Consider the following 19,231-nt stretch of genomic DNA (forward strand, 5'->3'; position numbering starts at 1 on the left):
AACTGGGGAGAAAAGAGATCTTAACCCCTTGTGTTATCTATGCATAGGATAAGCATGAATTACATACATATCATACGTATCCTACACTGGGATCCCTCTCAGAGGAAGCTGAAACAGGCACAATTTAGCTATTTAGAAGGTTATTTAAGGATGAGGTGCATGGCACTTATCCTAATTAGCAATGACTAATTATTTCCATTGAATGTACATGATTTTGCCCCAGGTAAACTTTCAATTTATCTACACATAGGAATCAACCGTCATTGTTATTGCTATGTAACTGCTCTCTCTTACAAGACAGAGGCAGGGTTTGTCAGAATACAGAATACAGAGAGGAGTTTTTTTCATGATATGTGCAAGTACCCAGAAAGTTTATTGCAGTATTATGTAAAATGACCAAGTTTCAGGAATAGCAAATGTGCTGTTGCTTAACTCTAGCAAAGACAAGATAATTTTCTCAAGCCTAGGCCTGCCTACATAGATAGCATTAATCTTTCAGCCCAGTCCTAATGCTTGGCTAACCATCTGAAGGATGAAATTTCTTGAGAGGAATTTCTGGGAACATCAAAGCTGCTGCAGTGATTCCTCTCTCCCAGGAGATGCAGCAGAGCTCAGCATGTCAGGGAGAGCATGGAAAGTTGTTTCTGTCCCCGCTCACAGTTCCCAGGCACCAGATCCTCTGACCCTGGCCCAAGTGTCTTCCTAGACAAGGTTTAGACCAGCAGTTACAGCAAACCCACAAATGATCATTTTCAAAGAATCAGCTTCCCAGAAATTCCAGACTGATCAGCATGGTTAATGAATCTGTCAGTCACACCCAGTCCTTTGAAAATTTACTTTAGGTCATAGGGGCCAGAACTAGAGACTCTTGGATAATATATGTTGCTTCTGTTGAAGACAAAGGAAGATGAGGGTGAATCACCACACATAGGCATCACCTCCATGTCAGCCAGGCAGCAGGTCTGTGAAAACACAGGGAGAGGAAAGCAGTTCACTGCACATTCCTGTTAGAAATGTCTGTGTCCCCAGAACACAGGGAAATACAAGGCAAAACCAGAAATTTTGTGTGGTTTTGCAGAAGGAGAGCCATCCAGGGGAATTGCACAGAAGACAGTGTGGAGTTCCTGGATGCTTTGAGATAAGTGGTGGCTGGGACAGGGGGATTCTTGCTCCAGGAACCAGGGGAGTCATATAAAGGACTGACAAACAGGCTCTTCCCATTGGCCTGATAATGAGCTATATGGAAGGAATTAACAAATAATTTCATAATCTTTCTCCCTACTCTCTGCCAGTTATGCAATGTGCCTTGGTTCCTCCTTACAGGAGCAGTTTCATCCCATATCATTAACTTATTTCTGTTGCTGCTTGGTCATGAGATTATCATATTTCAGTTGCTGCTTGGTCATCTGATTATTATATGCTGGCTTTGCAAGTTATATTTCAGGGATTTCCATGGCAAATGATTTCTGACTGCAAAAACAAAAGATCAGCAAGATAAATGTGTACACCGCCTGATAAATCCTCGTGCAGCCATTTCTTGTTTCCCTAGAAAGATGTATCATTCAAAGTATGTCTACAAAAGTTCATCTAAATTGACTTCTTGACATATGTAACTTAATTAAAATCAGGAAATTGGTATCATTGCAAAACTGGTGTAAGTAGAATAAAAATCAGGTTCTTTCAGTAATTTTAGCTTTTTCTGTAGAGGGCTTCCCAAATATACTCTCAAAGTCTTACATATATTTCATCCTTTTCCCCTTGAATAATGAAAGTGCTTTAGGCTCCCATTTCAAAAACAAGCATGACTAAAAGAAAAAAAAAGCTGAAGGCTAAAGCAAAAATTTGTGACAGAACTGGGAAGAGAAACTAGACCTTTCCTACTTTGTTTTCAGCTTCTTTCTCCAATGCAATAGGAATCTTTGAACTGAATTTTCATATAAACTCACAGTCTGCTAGAAGAAAGCTGTATAAGCAGAATCAAATCTGCTTTTTTCCTTCTGTGTTATATCTCAGAAAAAAATAAAGACCTTTTATTATCAGGTGTGATTCCTTTTCTCACAACAAATTTTACCTTGGATGATTATTTCATCAGTGTTCAGAAAACAGTATTTTACATTTTCTACTTTTTCTGTATTGAATCTTCTAACATTGAATGAAAAAGTGTTTCCATCAGCATACAAGCATTTAAGGCCTGATGTGAATTCCATTTGAGTCAATCAGACAGCATTGTAATGTTCAATATGAATAATCTGTTACTGACAGCTCGGATTTTCCTGATATATTTTCCATTAAGTTCCCAGCTGAAGACATACCTGACACAACCAAAGATTTCAAAACTAGTTGTTAGAAGTTTTATAAAAAAAAAATCAAATAAAACACTGGTGAAAATAAGTAACAGTAGGTAGAATTCAAGATCAAAATTTTGCTCTCAAAATCTATCTTAGCTTGAATTTCTTTTTTCAAAAGATACATCAAACTCAAGTGGTTAAGACTACAGACCAAAAGCCTGAATTAATAACAATGGTACAAGAACTTAGAGATGGCATGTGTAACTCCCAGAATTAAAAAAAATGACAGAAAATGAAAATTGTTGTGCCCTCCTAAGTGCCAGTGAGGTTAAAGAACATCCCTTCCAGCACCTGAGCCTGACTGGTGACACTGAAGACCAGGGAGAGCAGAGGAAAAGCAGCCGAGAAGCTGACCAGGGAAAGGAAAACACTCTTGTCAGGTTCTTGGGCAGTCAGTTGCCTGTAAAACTGTAGGGAAGAGTGCATGTTTCTGAGGACTATCCATTGGCAACATCTGAAGGGATCTCCCTTGTGGGCCTGCTGTTCCTTGCTGTGCTTGTGGCCACTGAGCTGTTGACACTTAAGGACAACAGACTCACATGCAGCAAAACGAGCATTTCATGCAGTCGTGGATAAAGTAAAATTGCAAGCAGATTTCATATCTGGGTACCATGACAAAAACAACTCCTAAATTCATCCATCTGGCCCTTTGAGAACTTTAATAATTATTACTTTATCAGGTTATATTCATCATTCTGATTTGTCAGTAAAATAACTTCTAAAAATTTTTAGCAATCAAAAAATATGAGTTTCCCTTTGGTCTGGCACTGTCTTTGAGAATGAATTGATCACCTAAGATTTGGTTATATCTCTCTGGCTCGGCACTAATTTGGCAGTGGTGTTACTGCAGTCATGCTCTGCTTTAGCATCACTGCCAGGTCTGAGGAGTGGGGAGTTATGTTCTTTATCACCTCCATCTCTGCCTGCTCTCTCTGCCTGCCTCTGCACAGTTCTTGGAAGGATAGCTGCATGGTGTTGGCCTTGGGTGCTGAGCCTTTCTCAGCAAGGGGTTCACCTGCCAAAGGAGGCTCTCCAATGGCCTTTTTCTGCCAGCTGATTCCAGCTTGCAGTGTCAGGCCACACTTTGCAGCGTCAGGCCACACTTAGCAAGCAGCTGGATCCTTGAACTAGCGACAGATTTTCTGAATCATAATAAAAATCTTGGTTTCAATATTTTTTAGGGAAGAAAGGGGAAATAGATGATGGACAATGCTTATGCTTCCACAGTAAATTGTATCACATTTTAAATTGCATTTGAGTTCATTCATGTTACAACATAATGGAATTAAACTTTCATATTTTATGCTTCATGGTAGTTTCTATGTGCTCAGCTTTGAAGTGTGTTTGGTATCATCTAAGGAATTGCATAATTCCTTAATGCAGAACAGCCTTTTGAACATAAGCACTTACATTTACTGTGAAAATGAGCATACACAATTTCAGCAAATGCACAGGACTGATCAGGAGAGACCACCCAAACACATCTGTGCTAAGTACACAGGGGTCTCGCAGTCTGTGACTTGAAGTAATATTGAAGGGTGTTTATTGAACTGCCTTGTCTTATTCCACATCAGGGTCTCCAGTTCCCTCATTTCTGAGAAGTAGTTGTGAAGGCCTATCAGCATCACCTGGAATTGAGTGTTATTCAAAAAAAATGCAGATTGCCAGCAGAGTGGGAGCTCATAGAGCTGTGTGATGACTTTCCCATGCCTCTGCTGCTCACTGGCTCCATTTGTCCCAGTACACAGAGCAGTTCTGGGGAACAGACCTGACCATCAGACACTTACATTCTTATACTTTTAGTACAGTTTCAGACACATGCCACCATATGATTCTTCCAAACAAGTGCTAGGCCTGAGTTTGGAGTTCGCACAGGCCAAGAGGCATTTCCAGTAAGTTGATGGGATGACTTGTGGGGTTGGAGTTAAGCAATGTGGGTATGACCTGTGATGAGCCAGTTGACCTCCTGGTTAGAGAACAGATCTTAGAGCACTTTATTTACATGCATAGATCTATACTCTGGAGATAAGATTAATCTCAATATTTGTTTTTCCACTTCCAGGCATTCATATCCTGTCCCTTTTGAACATCCACTTACAAGGGACTTCCATTTCCAAGAAATACAAGGTTAAATCTATAATGCAATGCCAGTAGAAACCTTTGGATATCCAGCCAACTAAAACATTCCCCAGCACTGCTTCCACATTTTTGTGCAGTTTGTTACATTAATGGCTGGCTCAAAGAAGCCAGCACAATGTGGGTGGATGCCATCAGCTGTGAATGTCCTCAAGGAGTATGGAATAAGACTTGGTCTTCAAAGGAAGTCTAGGCCTAGGCCTAGGCCTGGTCTAAAGTGATTGACCCTCCCAGTGTGTAATTTGCAGCTATGCCTTCCTTCTACTGGAAACCCTACCAATGTCAGAAGCCAACCTGTAGTTTGCAAAGAATTCTTTTGGATTTATCCACTCAAATTTTATTTACTTACAGTGTTTTAACTGAGTCTCTCAGCTGGATATTACCTTGCTTATCAAAGATGGCACTGATCACTAAAAGGGTGATTTATCAAATTCTTCACAATTCACTAATAGGTGTATCTCAGTGGTTGCTTTCTAGGGAAGGACAAAGCAAAGAGAGTGTTTCTAAGAATGACTGCTCTCATTCCTGATTTCTTTGGAAAACGACAATAATTAGTAACTGTTGGGATATAAATTTAATCACAATGAACAATAATTCCATAAAATGCAATTCAAATCAATAAGACCAGCCACTGACCAGTCATTTCTCAGCTGGGTTTACAATTTTTCCCACAAAGAGGATGCTTTGAGTATACTGATCAATAATCAACAGCAAGAATGGATGATTGAATTTAACAATGGGAGGAGCAGAATGAGGAAGAAAATCTATGCTGCTGCCTGCTGCGGCCTCTGTGCCATTCTCATGAATCTTCAGCAGGGCCTTGTGAGTAGCCTACAATAAAATACAGCAAGAATTAATGTAGGTGGAAGATGTGGTGTGAAATTATTCAAACTAACACAAAGTTAATTCAATGTTAACACAAAGTTAATTCAATCACTGCCTTTCACAAAGATTGCTGGTAAGCCAGGAACCAGGAGGAAGGACACTGCAGCCCATTGTGGATTTTTTAGTAATGTTGTCTCAATATGCAAATATTTACACACAGTATTCCTCACCACAAGTGTATCAATGCAGACCTTAGTAACTGCACATCTTGTGGAATTAATTGAAAGTAAAATAGCCAAGCAAATTCACAGGGAATGTCAGTTTCAAAGGGAAGGGAAATAAGGCTCCAGAATTGCTCTGTAAATATTCCCAACAGCACATGCACTACAGTTTAATCAGGTAGAAATTCAACCTTGATGCCAAATTGTTTGTTAGGCATTTTTAATCTTTTTCTTTTACTATCCTCAAGATGTTACAGAGTTTTAAGTGCTGTTTTCAGAATGGTTGTACAAATGCTAGTTTTTTTCTTCACAGTATTTTCAGTAAATGGGATGTTTTCCTCAAGTCTGATCCATTTTATATTTTTAGCACTCAACAGAGCCTTCAATGAGAACAGCAGTTTCTAAATCCTTTGAAATTATAGAATGCATGTTAGAAAAGGGTCACTTTTATGGTGGATGTGCTGATGTAAGACATGCACACACAGTTACCCATAGGCACTTTTCTTACATGCAGAAAATATTCTGTGTTTAGTTTCCTGGTTAAATGCTAAACCCACCCCTCCATATACCTTCCACTTCTGCTTGTCAGACAAAAGAAAATATCCTTATCTCCAGATCTTGGAGAAGTCTGAGGGAGTTTAAATGGCCTTTAACAGCTAAATGTTCTATTTCAGAGTATCAGCCAGTCCTAGCAATAAGTAAAATTTCACAGGTGAGCTTAGGATAAAGCAATTGGCTGTTAAGGAATCCATAGATGATTGTTTCTGCTCATAAACTTACTTTTGAAACCTTCACATCAGGGTTTCCTGTGATTCCAGACAGATCAGCCCGATTAGAAAACACATCAGTTACACCCAGATTCATTAAGATCCTCTTTAAGTCGTAGGTGCCTGAAATTGATAGCTTTGGAATATGCAATTCCATCCTCCTGTCAATTCAAAAGTAAATTATGGTAGTTACTGCAATCAGAGCATGCCTTGGACTGAAGATTTCTAACTTGATGGTGGTTTTTCTGTGCTAAATGCCTAGTCTTTTCATCTAAAAAACATGGCAAGAGAAAGAAGATAGGAAGATGCTGGTCTGGAGGATAGGAAAGTATGGAAGGAGAAAGACATCAGTTCATATTCCTTGTATGATTCTGCAACACAGTCACTGTATGAGACAGTAAACAGTAGTGCTGCCAGCATTTCTGGGACAAAGTTTGTATTCTTTTTCTAACCTTGAAGGTTCTGCTTTTGGAATTCACACCCCATTCCTTCTGAGGGATCTGACTGCCATGTCACAGTATTACCACTCTTAAAATACTTTGCTTGAGACAGCAGAAATGGAGACACTTAGTATCAACTAAAAAAATATATGGGGGAAAAGATCTAAGTTTCCCACCTCAGAGATCTCTCATTACAAGGCAATGCTGATTCTAATTTTTGCTGAAAGTATCAAATCATTTGGTATGATCCTTTATACTTTGTTGTTTAAACCCCCCATCAAAAATACGACATAGTAGCTGTACAACCTGACCTTAGCACTTAGACTTTGGACCCTGATTACCTAGATTCATCAAATCAAAATTCTATATTTACCATCTTTGAAGAGATCTTTCCCATTTAGAAACAGTGTTTTCTGTCAGGGCACGTTCCAACTGTTTCATTTTTCCTTTATTGGGCAGGATAAACAGTGCTGCAACATCTCCCTTGTAAGGAATCTGCACCACCTCGCAAGACAGCTTCCTGTCATAGTATGCTTTATAAAATCCATCTCGAATCATCATCTCCACTTCAACTGAGGTCTTTGCATTCACATGGAAATAGTCCTTGTGAGTCCCCTTAATGTTGAAAGGATTTTCCCAGTAGGCTTAAAACCAAATGAGAAAGAATGGAATTGAATACTTATTTCTGTGAGGATATATTAATAAAGTCCAGACAAATGTACAATAAATAAAACCATATCTGAAGATTTACATTTATACTTGAAGATAAAAAATATTCCACATTTATTAAATATCTTATTCTCTGTAACAATTAAATTTTTTATGGACTTGTACAGCATCTTTCTAAGTAAGATAAATTAAATGAAGTAACTTCATCATATTACCTTATGTTTTATTTGAAGCAAATAAAACCTGACCAGAATTCAGGAATTTGCTATCTCTTTTCAGAATACTGATGGTAAAGCAAGTTTGACAGCAGATGTCTGGCCTTTAAAAGGTAGCATGTTATGCTCCTCACATTGATTTTATACTTTTTTCATCTTTTCTCACCAAGGAAAAGCTTACATGCTAGAGAAACACAAACTTTTGGACCTGAGCATAACTGCAAGTATGGTAAATGGAATAGGGCCTCAAGGTCTTTAGTGTTCAAAATTATTTGCTCTTGATGTTTATTCAATTGAATTTTCTAAGATATTTTATTTTGTAATAAAGCAGGTCCTTCACTAAACAAATAGGGATTATAGCTTGCCATTCTGTAAGATTTTTTTTGGCTTTTTAATTTTTTTTAATGTTGAATAGAAATAGTCTAATTTGAAAAATAAATAATGGAATGTAAACTCCACAGTATTCTGGTTACTTTATAAGTTTAAGCCTTCTCCCTTGCCCTCCAGAAAAGAAATGTACTCTGGCATGGTACTTAGACTAGGGAACCTGAGATTAGGGCACCCAAATTTATAAAGTATTTGAAATAAAATCTTTTCTATTTTGCTGAAAGTTCATAATTTCGAAATATTCCTTTCTGGGTGGGAAATTCTATGTATGTCCTGCATGCTGCTACAAATGAACATCCAAGAAGTTAATAATTTCCAAAGCAATACATTCAAATACTTCTTGGGATATGTGTAATATGATGACAAGGTGTAGAACACTTGGACTGCAAATCCAGAGGTACCTACCCATTAAGAGTCATAGACTGTAAGTAAAGTTTTTGGCAATTTTTCTTAATCATCATCTTCAGAATTCAGTTTTCTGCTTCACACATACAATGTGAAAACATCTTAATTTTTTTTAAAAAAGTGTATGAAGTCTGACAAGGTATTTTAACAATACATGAATCTGTTGTGCTCTGGCAATTCCCTGGACCTGAATATTGCAAGTAAATGAACTTTTATGCTCCCAAGTACAAATATATGCTAGAAAAATTTAGATGTGGAAGAGGTTTCAGATTTGAAAACTTTCAATTTTTTTTCATTACAATCTAAACACATTCATTTAAAAATTATTTAGAAATAACTTGGTGTACTTGTTTTACTTTAGGTGAGGCAGCACTAAACAGATGCAGTAAGTAGCATCTATGTAACTTACCTTTGAAATAAATGTAGTTGACAATTACCATCAGAGTGTTTGGCTCAAGATCCTCAACTATTTGGTTTATATTCCCATGGGTTTTATTCTTTACATAATCATTGATCTCTTTTTTAGCTTCAGTGGAATTCTGGAAGCTACTAGAGACAGCTTTTCCACTGTACAGTTTTTTGATGTCCCTCAGAAAAGTTTTCATTGGCTTCAGGTGTTTGTCCATGAACAGGGCGTTCCCCATGCTCAGCTGCACCTGGCTACCAGGTCGGTTCAGCAAGAGGAGGAGCTGATGAAAGCCGTGGTGTATCTCCTCCTCCTGGATGCTGGTGAGGTTGAAGGCCAGTCCTTCCAGCACCTGTGCCTGGCTCCTGCCTCGGGAGCCCAGGGCCAGAAGGGCAAGGGCAGTGGAGATGCTGACTGGGGAAAAGAAAATGTTCTTGTTGGGTTCTTGAGTGGTTGCTTGCCTGTAAAACTGAAAGGCAAAGTCTGTATTACTTGTGACTATCCTTTGGCAGGACTCAAGAGGATCTCTCTCGTGGGAATGCTGCTCCTGGTGGTCAGTTGCTTCAGGCTGGTCAGTGTGCTGATCAGCCTGAGTCAGGCTGAGGACACTGAGGTGGAGCATGGCCACCAGGAAGCTCAGTGGGAGCATGGCCTTCATTATTCTTCACAGATACTGTGTGGACAAAGAACAAAAAGTCTTGGGTGGTGGAGGTTGGGTGTATTGACATCTCATCTTTTACTTCTGTCTGCTACTGCCTTTGAGTGGAAATCACTGTTATCTCCTGACCTCCTCTTTTGCCAAGGAAGTGTTTTCTAAATCCTTCTGCCTCCTGTAATTCCTATCCATGTGTGTCTACTTCAGTTCTACTTTACTCCAGCTATGAAAGTTCCTTGTTAGTGGGGAAAGAAACAAATGTGAGTGTTAAACAAAAATAAGAGTCCGAGGGAGAGAAGATGTGAAAAAATGTTTTTTGTTTTTTTTTTTAATGGCAAAGCAACACACTAGAAGCATTCTGATTCTTTTGTGCTTATCTCTTAAGACCTCTGAGAACTATTGTGTTATTAGGGTTTGAATGAGGTTTATGTTAAATGATAGTGCTACGCTGCTATATCAAAAGAAAACAATACAAGACTGCAGAATTCTTCAAAAGTGCTATTTTCCCTTATCCCTGACTCATTTTACTGTGCAAAGTGACTAATCATAGGAGCTGGTAAATTTTTTCTGCTTCAAGACTTGATTAAATTAGATTATGTTTGTCTATATTAAATGACCACTCATGTGTCACTTGTCTTCCAGATGGGTTTCTTCTTGTGTGTATCCCACATCTGGTTAGGGAAAGGTGAGACCATTAGTGTGGACTTGGCCTCTCCTGTCTTTCTAAGCTTTATATCAGCAGGAAAGTATCCTTTTGTAAGGTAAATATGCCTAAGGCCAGAGTAGTGCCCAGCAGCAAGACTGGATCAGGGCATTTTGGACATTTGAAGTGACTGTGATCACTTTTTGTATTTGCTTACTGCTTCTGTTTTACCAGTTAGATCAAGAACGGACTGGAATGATTTGTGGTGTTTATGATGCTTAACCTGTCAGAAAACAAGATATATTCTCATTAAAAATATGATGCCAGTGACTAGAAAAGCTCAAATAGCCTTCACCTAATGCCCTACTTGAAACAGAACAGTTTCAGGTAGAAACATTAACCTGCTTACCCCCCAGTCAATGGTAAAGGCACTCAAAGACATGGGTTCAGCAGAGAAGATGACATATTTATTGGGATTTTCTCCACCCTGGGACAGCACTCAGACCACTATGGTTTGGGTGAAAAGGAGCCAGCTTGTTATTCTGCAACTTTGCTCTGTGTGATCTGGGTAAATTGGAATTTACAGAGGACCTTGGCATAGCAAAAACAGTTTGTGAATTCTGTCTGGGCCATCTTAGCGCAAGCAAGACATTTATTCATTTACTTCAGTTTCGGTTATCCGATTGTAAGCTTTAGGGAAAATTTGTAATGATAAATAAAATTGGCAGTTGAGAAGTCAGACTGCTTCTGTTATTGAAGCATAATTTCTCTAGAAGTTTTTGAGCTATGTGGGATAAATATTCACAGCAGAGTTATGCTCTGTGGAGCTGCTATAATGAATCCCTAGAATTTGCTATTCAGTATTTCTTGAAATTAAGTTCAGCTATCATTTGAGTACTTAGAAACTAGGCTTCACCCTTGAAAGCAGATGTGCTTTATGACTCACTTAGCTAAATACCATAAATCTGGGTCAAAATCATTAAGGTAAAGATAACTGGTACTTACTTTATATTCAGAAGGCTCTTGCTCTCAATGGGCCGTGCTGTTTCTTGCTGCTTTACTCGTACTGCTGTTTTCCTCTGTTAAACATTACATGGCTTCAGATACATATTACCTAGAAGCACAAAGCTTGATGCTGATGAAGCCAGTGTTTTTGGACCTTGTATGCATATGTCCACATCTCTTCACTCCAAACAGAACAAAGACCACAGGGCCCAGGCTGGTCAGTAGAGTGTTACATCCCAAAGGGTATGCAAATATTTATTGGAAATGATATTTTGGTGTCAAGAGGAGCTCTGCCCTGTGTGCTACCTGAGATGAATATAACTGTTCATGTGAAGATATAATTTTGACCAGCACTAAGCTCTGAAGGCCAGGGTGAGGGAGCAACATCTCATCTTTTATTTCTACATAGCAAAAACCCCACTGGTTGCTCCTCAGAAGCCAGTGAGTCTTGGCCTCATAAATAAAGAGGGTAGCTCATTCAGTCTTGTAGAAATGGTGAATTTTACGTCTGTGGCAATTTATTGAATGGTCTCCTCACAATCTAATGATTCTGTGTCTCTGTTAAGGACCACCTAGCCTATCAAGATCTGAAAAGTACTTAATTCAGAGCTTGAAAAAGCTGTATAAAATATGTGCTATCACTGCAAGTGCCCAAAGACGGCACTGAATAAATGCAACTGTTGTTGTGTATACGGACAGCAACCTAGTCTCAAATACATCAAACAATAGCAAATGATTGAAGAGAATAACCCATAAATATTAACCAGTAATAAATCAAGGCAGTCTCAAACTGTGTCTCACCCTTCTTATAAAGATGTATTTCCCAGGGATCTTCCAAAGAAAGATGAAGAGAAGTGCTGTGAAGCAGGTTTACCACCATTCATGACTGGATGAGCTGTTCAGATGCATGGTTTGACCAGCCAGCCAGGAGAATGCCTGCTTAGTCTCTCTACACTCTGCTACACTTTGCAGGACTTGTTACTGTCTGCTCAGCAAGGGACAGAACAATCCCCTTGCTACTGTAGAGACAAGGAGATGTGAATGTAAAACTGTAAGCACAGCAGTTCCCAATCCCCAGCTGTGCCCTGCTAAATGCAGAGCAAATAATTTTTTCAGAGGTCATTCTTCACCTGCTGGGATCCATGGCCCTGGTCATGCAGATGATTCCTTGAATGACATTTACAGACTCAACACTTCTTAAAAAATTTTCCCTTTTTTTTTATGTTCACCTTAGATATAGACAAAGTTTGCTGTTAAGTATTTTGATTCAGAATTTGTATTTTTTCTTATTAGAGTAGAAGTTGCTGCCATCCCTTGGAGCGATTGTGAAGGTCAGGTGAGTCTTGATGCAATAGCCTGTTTTCCTTTTTTGCCAGCCACAAAAACTCTTCATTTAAATTGAACGAATGTATAAACCAGAATACCCAAGTGCACAAGTTTCAGGGAAAATGAGAGAGGTGCTCGTGGTGCTCCAAGACAGTCAGGCTGTTGGTGGTTCTGGGCACTTCTTTATTCATAGGGGTGAGCAGCATTAAATATTTACACTTATGTTTAAACATTACATGGATTAAAAAAATTCCTGTCTGAGGACACAGATAAGTGCTGATGTAGCCAAGCAGAGAAGATAGAAGTCAGTGCTCGCTGGGCCAGCTGGCTTTAATGTTTGTTGTCCCCAAACATGCATAATAGCCATCTGCAAACACAGACTGAAGAGGAGAGGTCCATGGCCATGAGCAGCTGTACTACCTGGTACACCTCCCTAGCTTATTGCCAGCTAGTGACACGAGTGCTGGGGCATCTCCTGAAGTTGTGTTATGGCCTGCACTGGGACTTTAGATTTTTTATCATGCAGCTTGGGCACCTGCTTCTACATGGTACTACGGAAAGCAGATCAGAACAGGTAATCAGTATAAACTTGTGGGAGTTTTTTCCCCACAAATGAACATGGCAGCAGTTCAGAAACCGTCCTACATTCAGAGGCTTTCTTTGAGCCTTGGTTTGGTCACAACAGAAGAGGATCCCTGGCAGTGGACTCCACTGTGCAGCTGCAGCAACAGGTAGCAGGAGAGAGAAAATGCTGTGAGGAATTATTGGGGCAAGCACTGGGGCTAATTCTGGACTCCCTCTGACTCTGAGGTGAACTAAAACTTGCTTCAGTACAGTGAGAAAACTCTGATAGAGACACAAACACAAATGTTTTGCTGTTCAGACATTCATCTGTATTAGCCTCTTGTTGAAAGTCAGCATGGATTGATTTTTGAAACTCTTTCAAAATTGGCTTCTCTTTGCTTTAATTATCCTTGTTGTCATGAGGTGGTGGCTTGAGGAAGAGGTTCATCATCCTCCCAGAGAGGTCAGCAGAGGTTCCCCAAGCCAGCAGCTGGTCCACCCCAGGGCCTGCCTCTGGGAACAGTAATGTGTAAAGCACTTTGCTTTACACCATAGTTCCTTCTTAAAAATGAGACTGTATTCCTACTATTTTATTCAAAATGCTTCTTTTAAAAGCTATCTAGCTTCTTTCATCAGGAAATGCTCATGTCTTACCTGCAGTCCCAGCCATGCCCTGCTAAATGCAGAGCAAATCATCACTCTGTAGAAACATTTTCTCAGGCTGTTACAAAACTCCTGTAATTCTAGGCACTCTGAAAGAAAAGTAATGGCATTGCCTCAAAGCAGCAAAATGTCAGCTTTGGCTGAGGAAGGTCCTGGACAAAGTATTTGCAGAGCAGTCACAACCACCCCACTCCAGACCTATAACATCCACCTGACAGAATACATACCTGGTATAGATGTGAAACCCTCTCCATTGGCTGGCACAAAGCTGTCCTCATGTCCTGTCCACAAAGACAATGCTTGCATTACCAAAATTCACCATTGCTGACCCTTCCTCCAGCTGAGGGGATGCAGTGACCATGGGGAGCCAAGGGGTGGTGACTCTGGGGCAGTAGTTAGGTTAAAGAACTCACCTAAGGTATGTCTTGAAGGCATACATGGCTGCAGTCAGATTTGTCCCATCAATTTCTATTCTAACAGGACTGAAAGGCCTTCACACCCCTGGCCTTCCAGTCAGCAGGGAAGGGAGGTGGATGAATGGGAGGTAAGCCATTCTGTTTTGTCATGGTTCACATAAGAACCTTTCCTACCTTTGTTCTTTCCAAGCTCTGTTATCCCATTGGCAGAACCCATGTGCTCATTTATACTATAGATTGAGACTAATGTCAGGAACACTTTGCTTTAATGAGTCTTTACTAATTTGCATAATTTGAGAGGTAAACATATCCATTTCAAACAATGATAATAGAAGCTACAGATGATGAACGGTATTGTCAAATTATCCAGGAGGAACATAGATCTATGATTCACATGTCAGTGAAACATAATATAACAGAAGTTCAGTCTCTGACTGCCATTAAAATCATTACTTCAGGATAATGAATTTTGTATTTAATAATTTTAAAATGTGTTCAAGATTTTCTCTAGTTTTCTTTTAACATTAATCTATGTAAAAAGCTGTCTCAATTGGGGAACCACAGTGAGAAGCACAACTCATTTATAAAAAGATGTGCAAAATTGTGTTACTGTTTCCACATTTCAAAGCCTTGAAAATAATATTTCAGAATTAAAGCCTCAGGAAAGAAAGGAGATGATCTCATTTTGTTTCATTCATTAAACTCTAAGAAGTTTCCTTTCTATATATTGTATTTATTGATTCTAAGAAGAACCAGAATTTGTGTCAAATAGAGTTTTTTGTGTTGTGTGGAAAGTGAACTGCTTAAATCCAAAAATGAATTTCTTAAATCCATGTTTATGGGCCAAACAAAAATATCCTAATAATCAGCCTGTGCTTCTTGAGTACATTTGGCAGATGTTTGAAATAAATGCTAAGGTGTTTGATATTTGCTGGCCAAGTTATGTTTTTATCCGGGAGCACTATTATTCCTAAAATAGTGTAATTTTAAAACTAAAACTTTGAAAACTCTTGTTTTGCTAGTAAAAAGTTTTTCCATGAAAGTGTTACTGCTCCTAAGTAGTTTAGTTTTGGGTTGGTTTTTTTTAGTATTAGTAATCATTGGCTTACAAGAGACTAAAAACAGCATAAGACATGCAAACACAGGCTCTGAATACACTGAAACGTCTCTCAGTAATTTGCTTTGTTTTTCTTGTTAGCACACTTCTGAAAGAAACATAACATTGCTCTTAGTTCTAATACAAACACAGGTTGTGTGCAAAGTCGTTCTAATCTGATGCATTGTGTTTATCCTTTCCAGAGAGACAACCATATTGATTTTTGTCATTGATACTAAAGAAAACTCTCCCTTCACTTGGCTTGGACTGTTATCATTGCTGAATTTCTGTAAGCAGTTACACAGTGGCTGTTCAATGAGCCATACCTAACAAAGTAATGAGGTTTAATTAGCCCAGCTTAATCTGACACTGTGCTGCTGGCACACTATCTTCTTGTACAGCTGGCTAGTGATGCATGTATGCATATGAAATAAAGATCACTCCTTAAAATTTTTCTTTGCTTCTAATATTGTGTAATTGAATTTCAAGTTGTCTTCTCCTATGGGCTCTGCTTCCCTCTGTAAAGTATGAAAACAGGTCTCAGTTAAGCAGATTGACCTGTTCTTCAGTTTGAGTTTGATAGAGGCCATTTTCAAGTTACAAATTTCATATTCTTCTTGTTTAATCACAGCAAAAGTTTGGATCACACAAGAAAAAAAACCTGTGCAGTCAAGTCCCTAATCCTTAATGTCTCCAACATGTAAAATTGTTTCAGGGTGCAAAAGCTCTGAGTACAGCACACAGGCTGCTAATACAGCATAAGGTCTGCACATAGGTAATAATGGATTAAAGTTTACAACATCTTCCTTTATACTTAAAAGATATGATTTATACATTTTATTTTAAATTATGTTGATGTTCATCATGCCTTACGTGGATTTACAAACTCAAAACTCTGAGCCAAGGTTTCATCAGTGTTTTTTGCTAGAGAAAGTTAAACTTACAGCTGTAATCGATGATAACTGCTGAGTAGTGAGAAGACAAGATTCAGCAGCCCTGGCCTAGTGCAGCCTCAGTGTGCTTCCCAGCAAAATTCAGGAGGTCTTGGTGGGCAGATTTCATAGAAACAGAGATTGGACAGTAAAAGTCTAAAGGGAGGTTGCTGATGCAGTGGCTCCCTGTAGCAATTTCATCTGAGGAATCCCAGGGACTGGAAAAAGACCTACCTAGTGGAGAGCAAGGAGCTGGGAATGCCAGGAAGAGGCTGAAAAAGTGAAGGAGATGTTCTGTGCTGCTGTAACAGAACACATGTATGCACTTACTAATAAAATCTTGTTCAACTTCTGTCCAGCTACATTGTCTAATGGTTTCTTGCAGGGAACTTATAATCAATATAACAGAAACATTAAAAGTCAGAGATTATAGTCAGACATTAAAAAATATTTCTAAAACTCTTCCTCTATGTGAAGTATTTTACTACTCAGGAAAAAATCATCAGCAAGTGTCCCAGTGTGTTTTCCCCACAGGCTTTATGCCTGTGCAGAAGAGTCTTAGGATCAAAATCTAGGATGGAAGAAACCTCCAGAGGCCATCTAGTCTAGCTCTTTGCACAAAACATCGGCTTTCTCAGGTACATGTCTCCAAGCACAGGTATTTCAAAACCTCTCTGGACCATGTCTTCTAGCACTTAACCACTGCATGGTAGAAGCATGTTTCTTATTAGAATTTTCTACATTCAGACACTTCTGTTCTCTGCACTACTCTTCAGTGTCTTCCAGCTCCAGCATCATACATCTTTGCCATGATCCAGGAACTTCTGAACTGTCATTTACAGAAAAGCCACTGCATTTTCTCAGCTGGACCTTGCTTAGCATTAAGTGAGAGAAAACTTAAATGAGTCTTCTGCTCTTCCATTTATCTCAGGGGAGGTCTTTGTAAAGCCAAATCCACGTGGATGCTTTATCCCCCTCCCCACCCCTATCCCAGGAGTACCTCACAAAAAGACTTAAAGGAGAAAATTAAATGTTCTTCTCACTTGTTATTGCCTAGATCTGCATGTAAAGCCAATATGTAAAATAAGCATTGCTCATGCCTACCTTCAGTAGAGTCAGATTTTGACTGCACTGCTACTTTCCAGGAGATATAGGTAATTTACAGCTCTTGAGAGGTATTATTCAGAGCAGTAATCGGTTAGTTTGTGGGATTGAAACCCAATCACACAGTGGATTTTTTTATTTGCTGGCTGTCATTTACAAAATGAGGAATGGAATGAACATCTGAGTGAGAAAGTATAATGAAAATTTCCCACCTCTGCACAGAAAGCCATCAGTATTTGTTACAGAGGTTAATTTTATGCTAGTTTGGATCTATGAACTCAAAGACCAGAGTAAAAATAATGAGGAAAAAAAAGGGTTTTAATTAATGTCTTTGAAGTAGTTTCCAAAAAAAGATTGCCACCCAAAAAATCCACAGAGAGCCAAAAATCATTCCTTGTTTTTCCCAAAGAAATGAGTTACAAGACTTGGATCTCAGTGCTCAGTTCAGTGTCGCCAGGCTCTGTCAATACTGAAGTGTTTAGAGAGGCTGTTTTCCCCTTAAACTTCTCTTGACCTTTCATCATCATCCCCCACCCAAATTCCACCTCCATCCAAAGCAGACATGTCACATCCAACTGGTGTACCTTGGAAAGAAAATGGAGCTGGGCTTCTTGGGGGATCAGGGGGAGAACATTTTGAAAATGTCAGTAAGAAAAAAACTAGATAAACATAGATTTTGTTTTTAAATATAGAAATAGAAGATATATCTGACTGGTCTTATTGCCTCTGAACTAACTTGCTCTTTTAATTTTGCCGTGTTGAATTAAACTGTGTATCTTTGATGCCTTCATCTGCACAGCAATACAAGTACTGAAAAAATACACCTTTTAAAGAAATAAGAATTAAAACTATGTGTTTATCCCAGCTGTGTTTTCTGACTCCTCTTTTTCTTAATTTCTTTTTAGTAAAGAAAATGAATTATTTCTTTAAGGGACCCCCATGTTATACTATCCAAAAACTAGCCAAAAAGTGAGTCATCTCGGATTGGAATAGGTCTGAATTTTATTTATGATTCATAGCAGTGTATTGAATGAGTTGGAGCCTAAACTGGAGACTGGGTTTAACCCTACCATACCATATGTACAAATCAAAAAGAGAGAGGAAGCAACCACCTCACTAAGCCTGGCAAGGAGCAGTCCTTGAGCAGATACTGGTGTGGAAATTGCTGCTGGCTAAAACAGATATAAATATGTCAGGAAACTGCTGCAGTGCTCTGAAAATGCCACATGGCTTGGTGCAGGGAGAGCCCCTTGTACTCCCAAAATAAGGAAGAAGGAAGTGTTTGTGTCACATCAGCAGTCAGCCCCTACACATAACCTTGCCTTGGGGAAAAAAGTTCAGAAAGCCAGCACCGAAGACTCAAGGACATCAAAATCTTAAGGAGTCAAAAGCTTAAAGCCTTATATGTGCTCTGAAGTACATAAAAGGCTGTGCAAATGAAAGTGTGACAAAATGACACTGGAGTGGAAAGTTTCACAAGAGCAGCTGTTTTCCCAATCCCAGTTCCCTTTGCAGAGAGGTGATGTCCTTTAGCACCAATATCAAACCCACCCTCAAAAAACCGTACCATGAGTAACAGGTAACATGAGCTCTAATATAAGTCTTATCTCATGCTCACACCACTTGCAAGATGCCCCCTTCACCAAAATGTCCTCTCTGCTCTTTCTTTTATTGCTTGCACTTCACACAGCATAAGGCAACTGAATGAGAAAGTAAGAACAATCCTGGAGGCTGTAAATAATCTTCTGAGGAACATTACTTCTTTTTCATCTTTTTCTTTCAATGCAGGAAGCTAGTGGTTTAGATTCTTTTAAGGGTATTGTGATAAAAGTCCAAGATATGCTTTTCAGTTAAAACAAACTTGTAGGTCCATTTAAACTGGAGAAATCTCATAAGCAACGTCAAAGTCAGCTACTCCAAGGGAATGAGAGATCTGAAGAATGGGTTGGAAAACCAACAGCCTTAGCTAGAGCATGCTTTGCTTATAGAGCTATCCACTTCTGATTGA

At 39.1% G+C, this 19,231-nt stretch overlaps 1 protein-coding gene and 1 long non-coding RNA gene across 2 annotated transcripts; one reads left to right on the forward strand and one right to left on the reverse strand.

Moving 5' to 3' along the window:
- Positions 1-5,039: 5,039 nt before the first annotated feature.
- Positions 5,040-11,223, reverse strand: LOC111929851 (alpha-1-antitrypsin-like). Its single transcript, XM_023927631.2, has 5 exons — positions 11,123-11,223; positions 8,823-9,492; positions 7,111-7,381; positions 6,311-6,458; positions 5,040-5,315 (listed from the first exon to the last, which is right to left on the reverse strand). The coding sequence occupies exons 2-5, from the start codon at positions 9,475-9,477 to the stop codon at positions 5,124-5,126; spliced, it is 1,266 nt and encodes a 421-aa protein (XP_023783399.2). The 5' UTR covers positions 9,478-9,492; positions 11,123-11,223; the 3' UTR covers positions 5,040-5,123.
- A 209-nt stretch (positions 11,224-11,432) lies between these two features.
- Positions 11,433-15,641, forward strand: LOC147652698 (uncharacterized). Its single transcript, XR_015287975.1, has 3 exons — positions 11,433-12,458; positions 14,156-14,219; positions 15,391-15,641. It is a non-coding gene; the product is annotated as an uncharacterized LOC147652698 (long non-coding RNA).
- Positions 15,642-19,231: the final 3,590 nt, after the last annotated feature.

This window comes from Cyanistes caeruleus, chromosome 6 (assembly GCF_971803275.1).
Source record: "Cyanistes caeruleus chromosome 6, bCyaCae1.hap1.1, whole genome shotgun sequence".
Classification (NCBI taxonomy): domain Eukaryota; kingdom Metazoa; phylum Chordata; class Aves; order Passeriformes; family Paridae; genus Cyanistes; species Cyanistes caeruleus.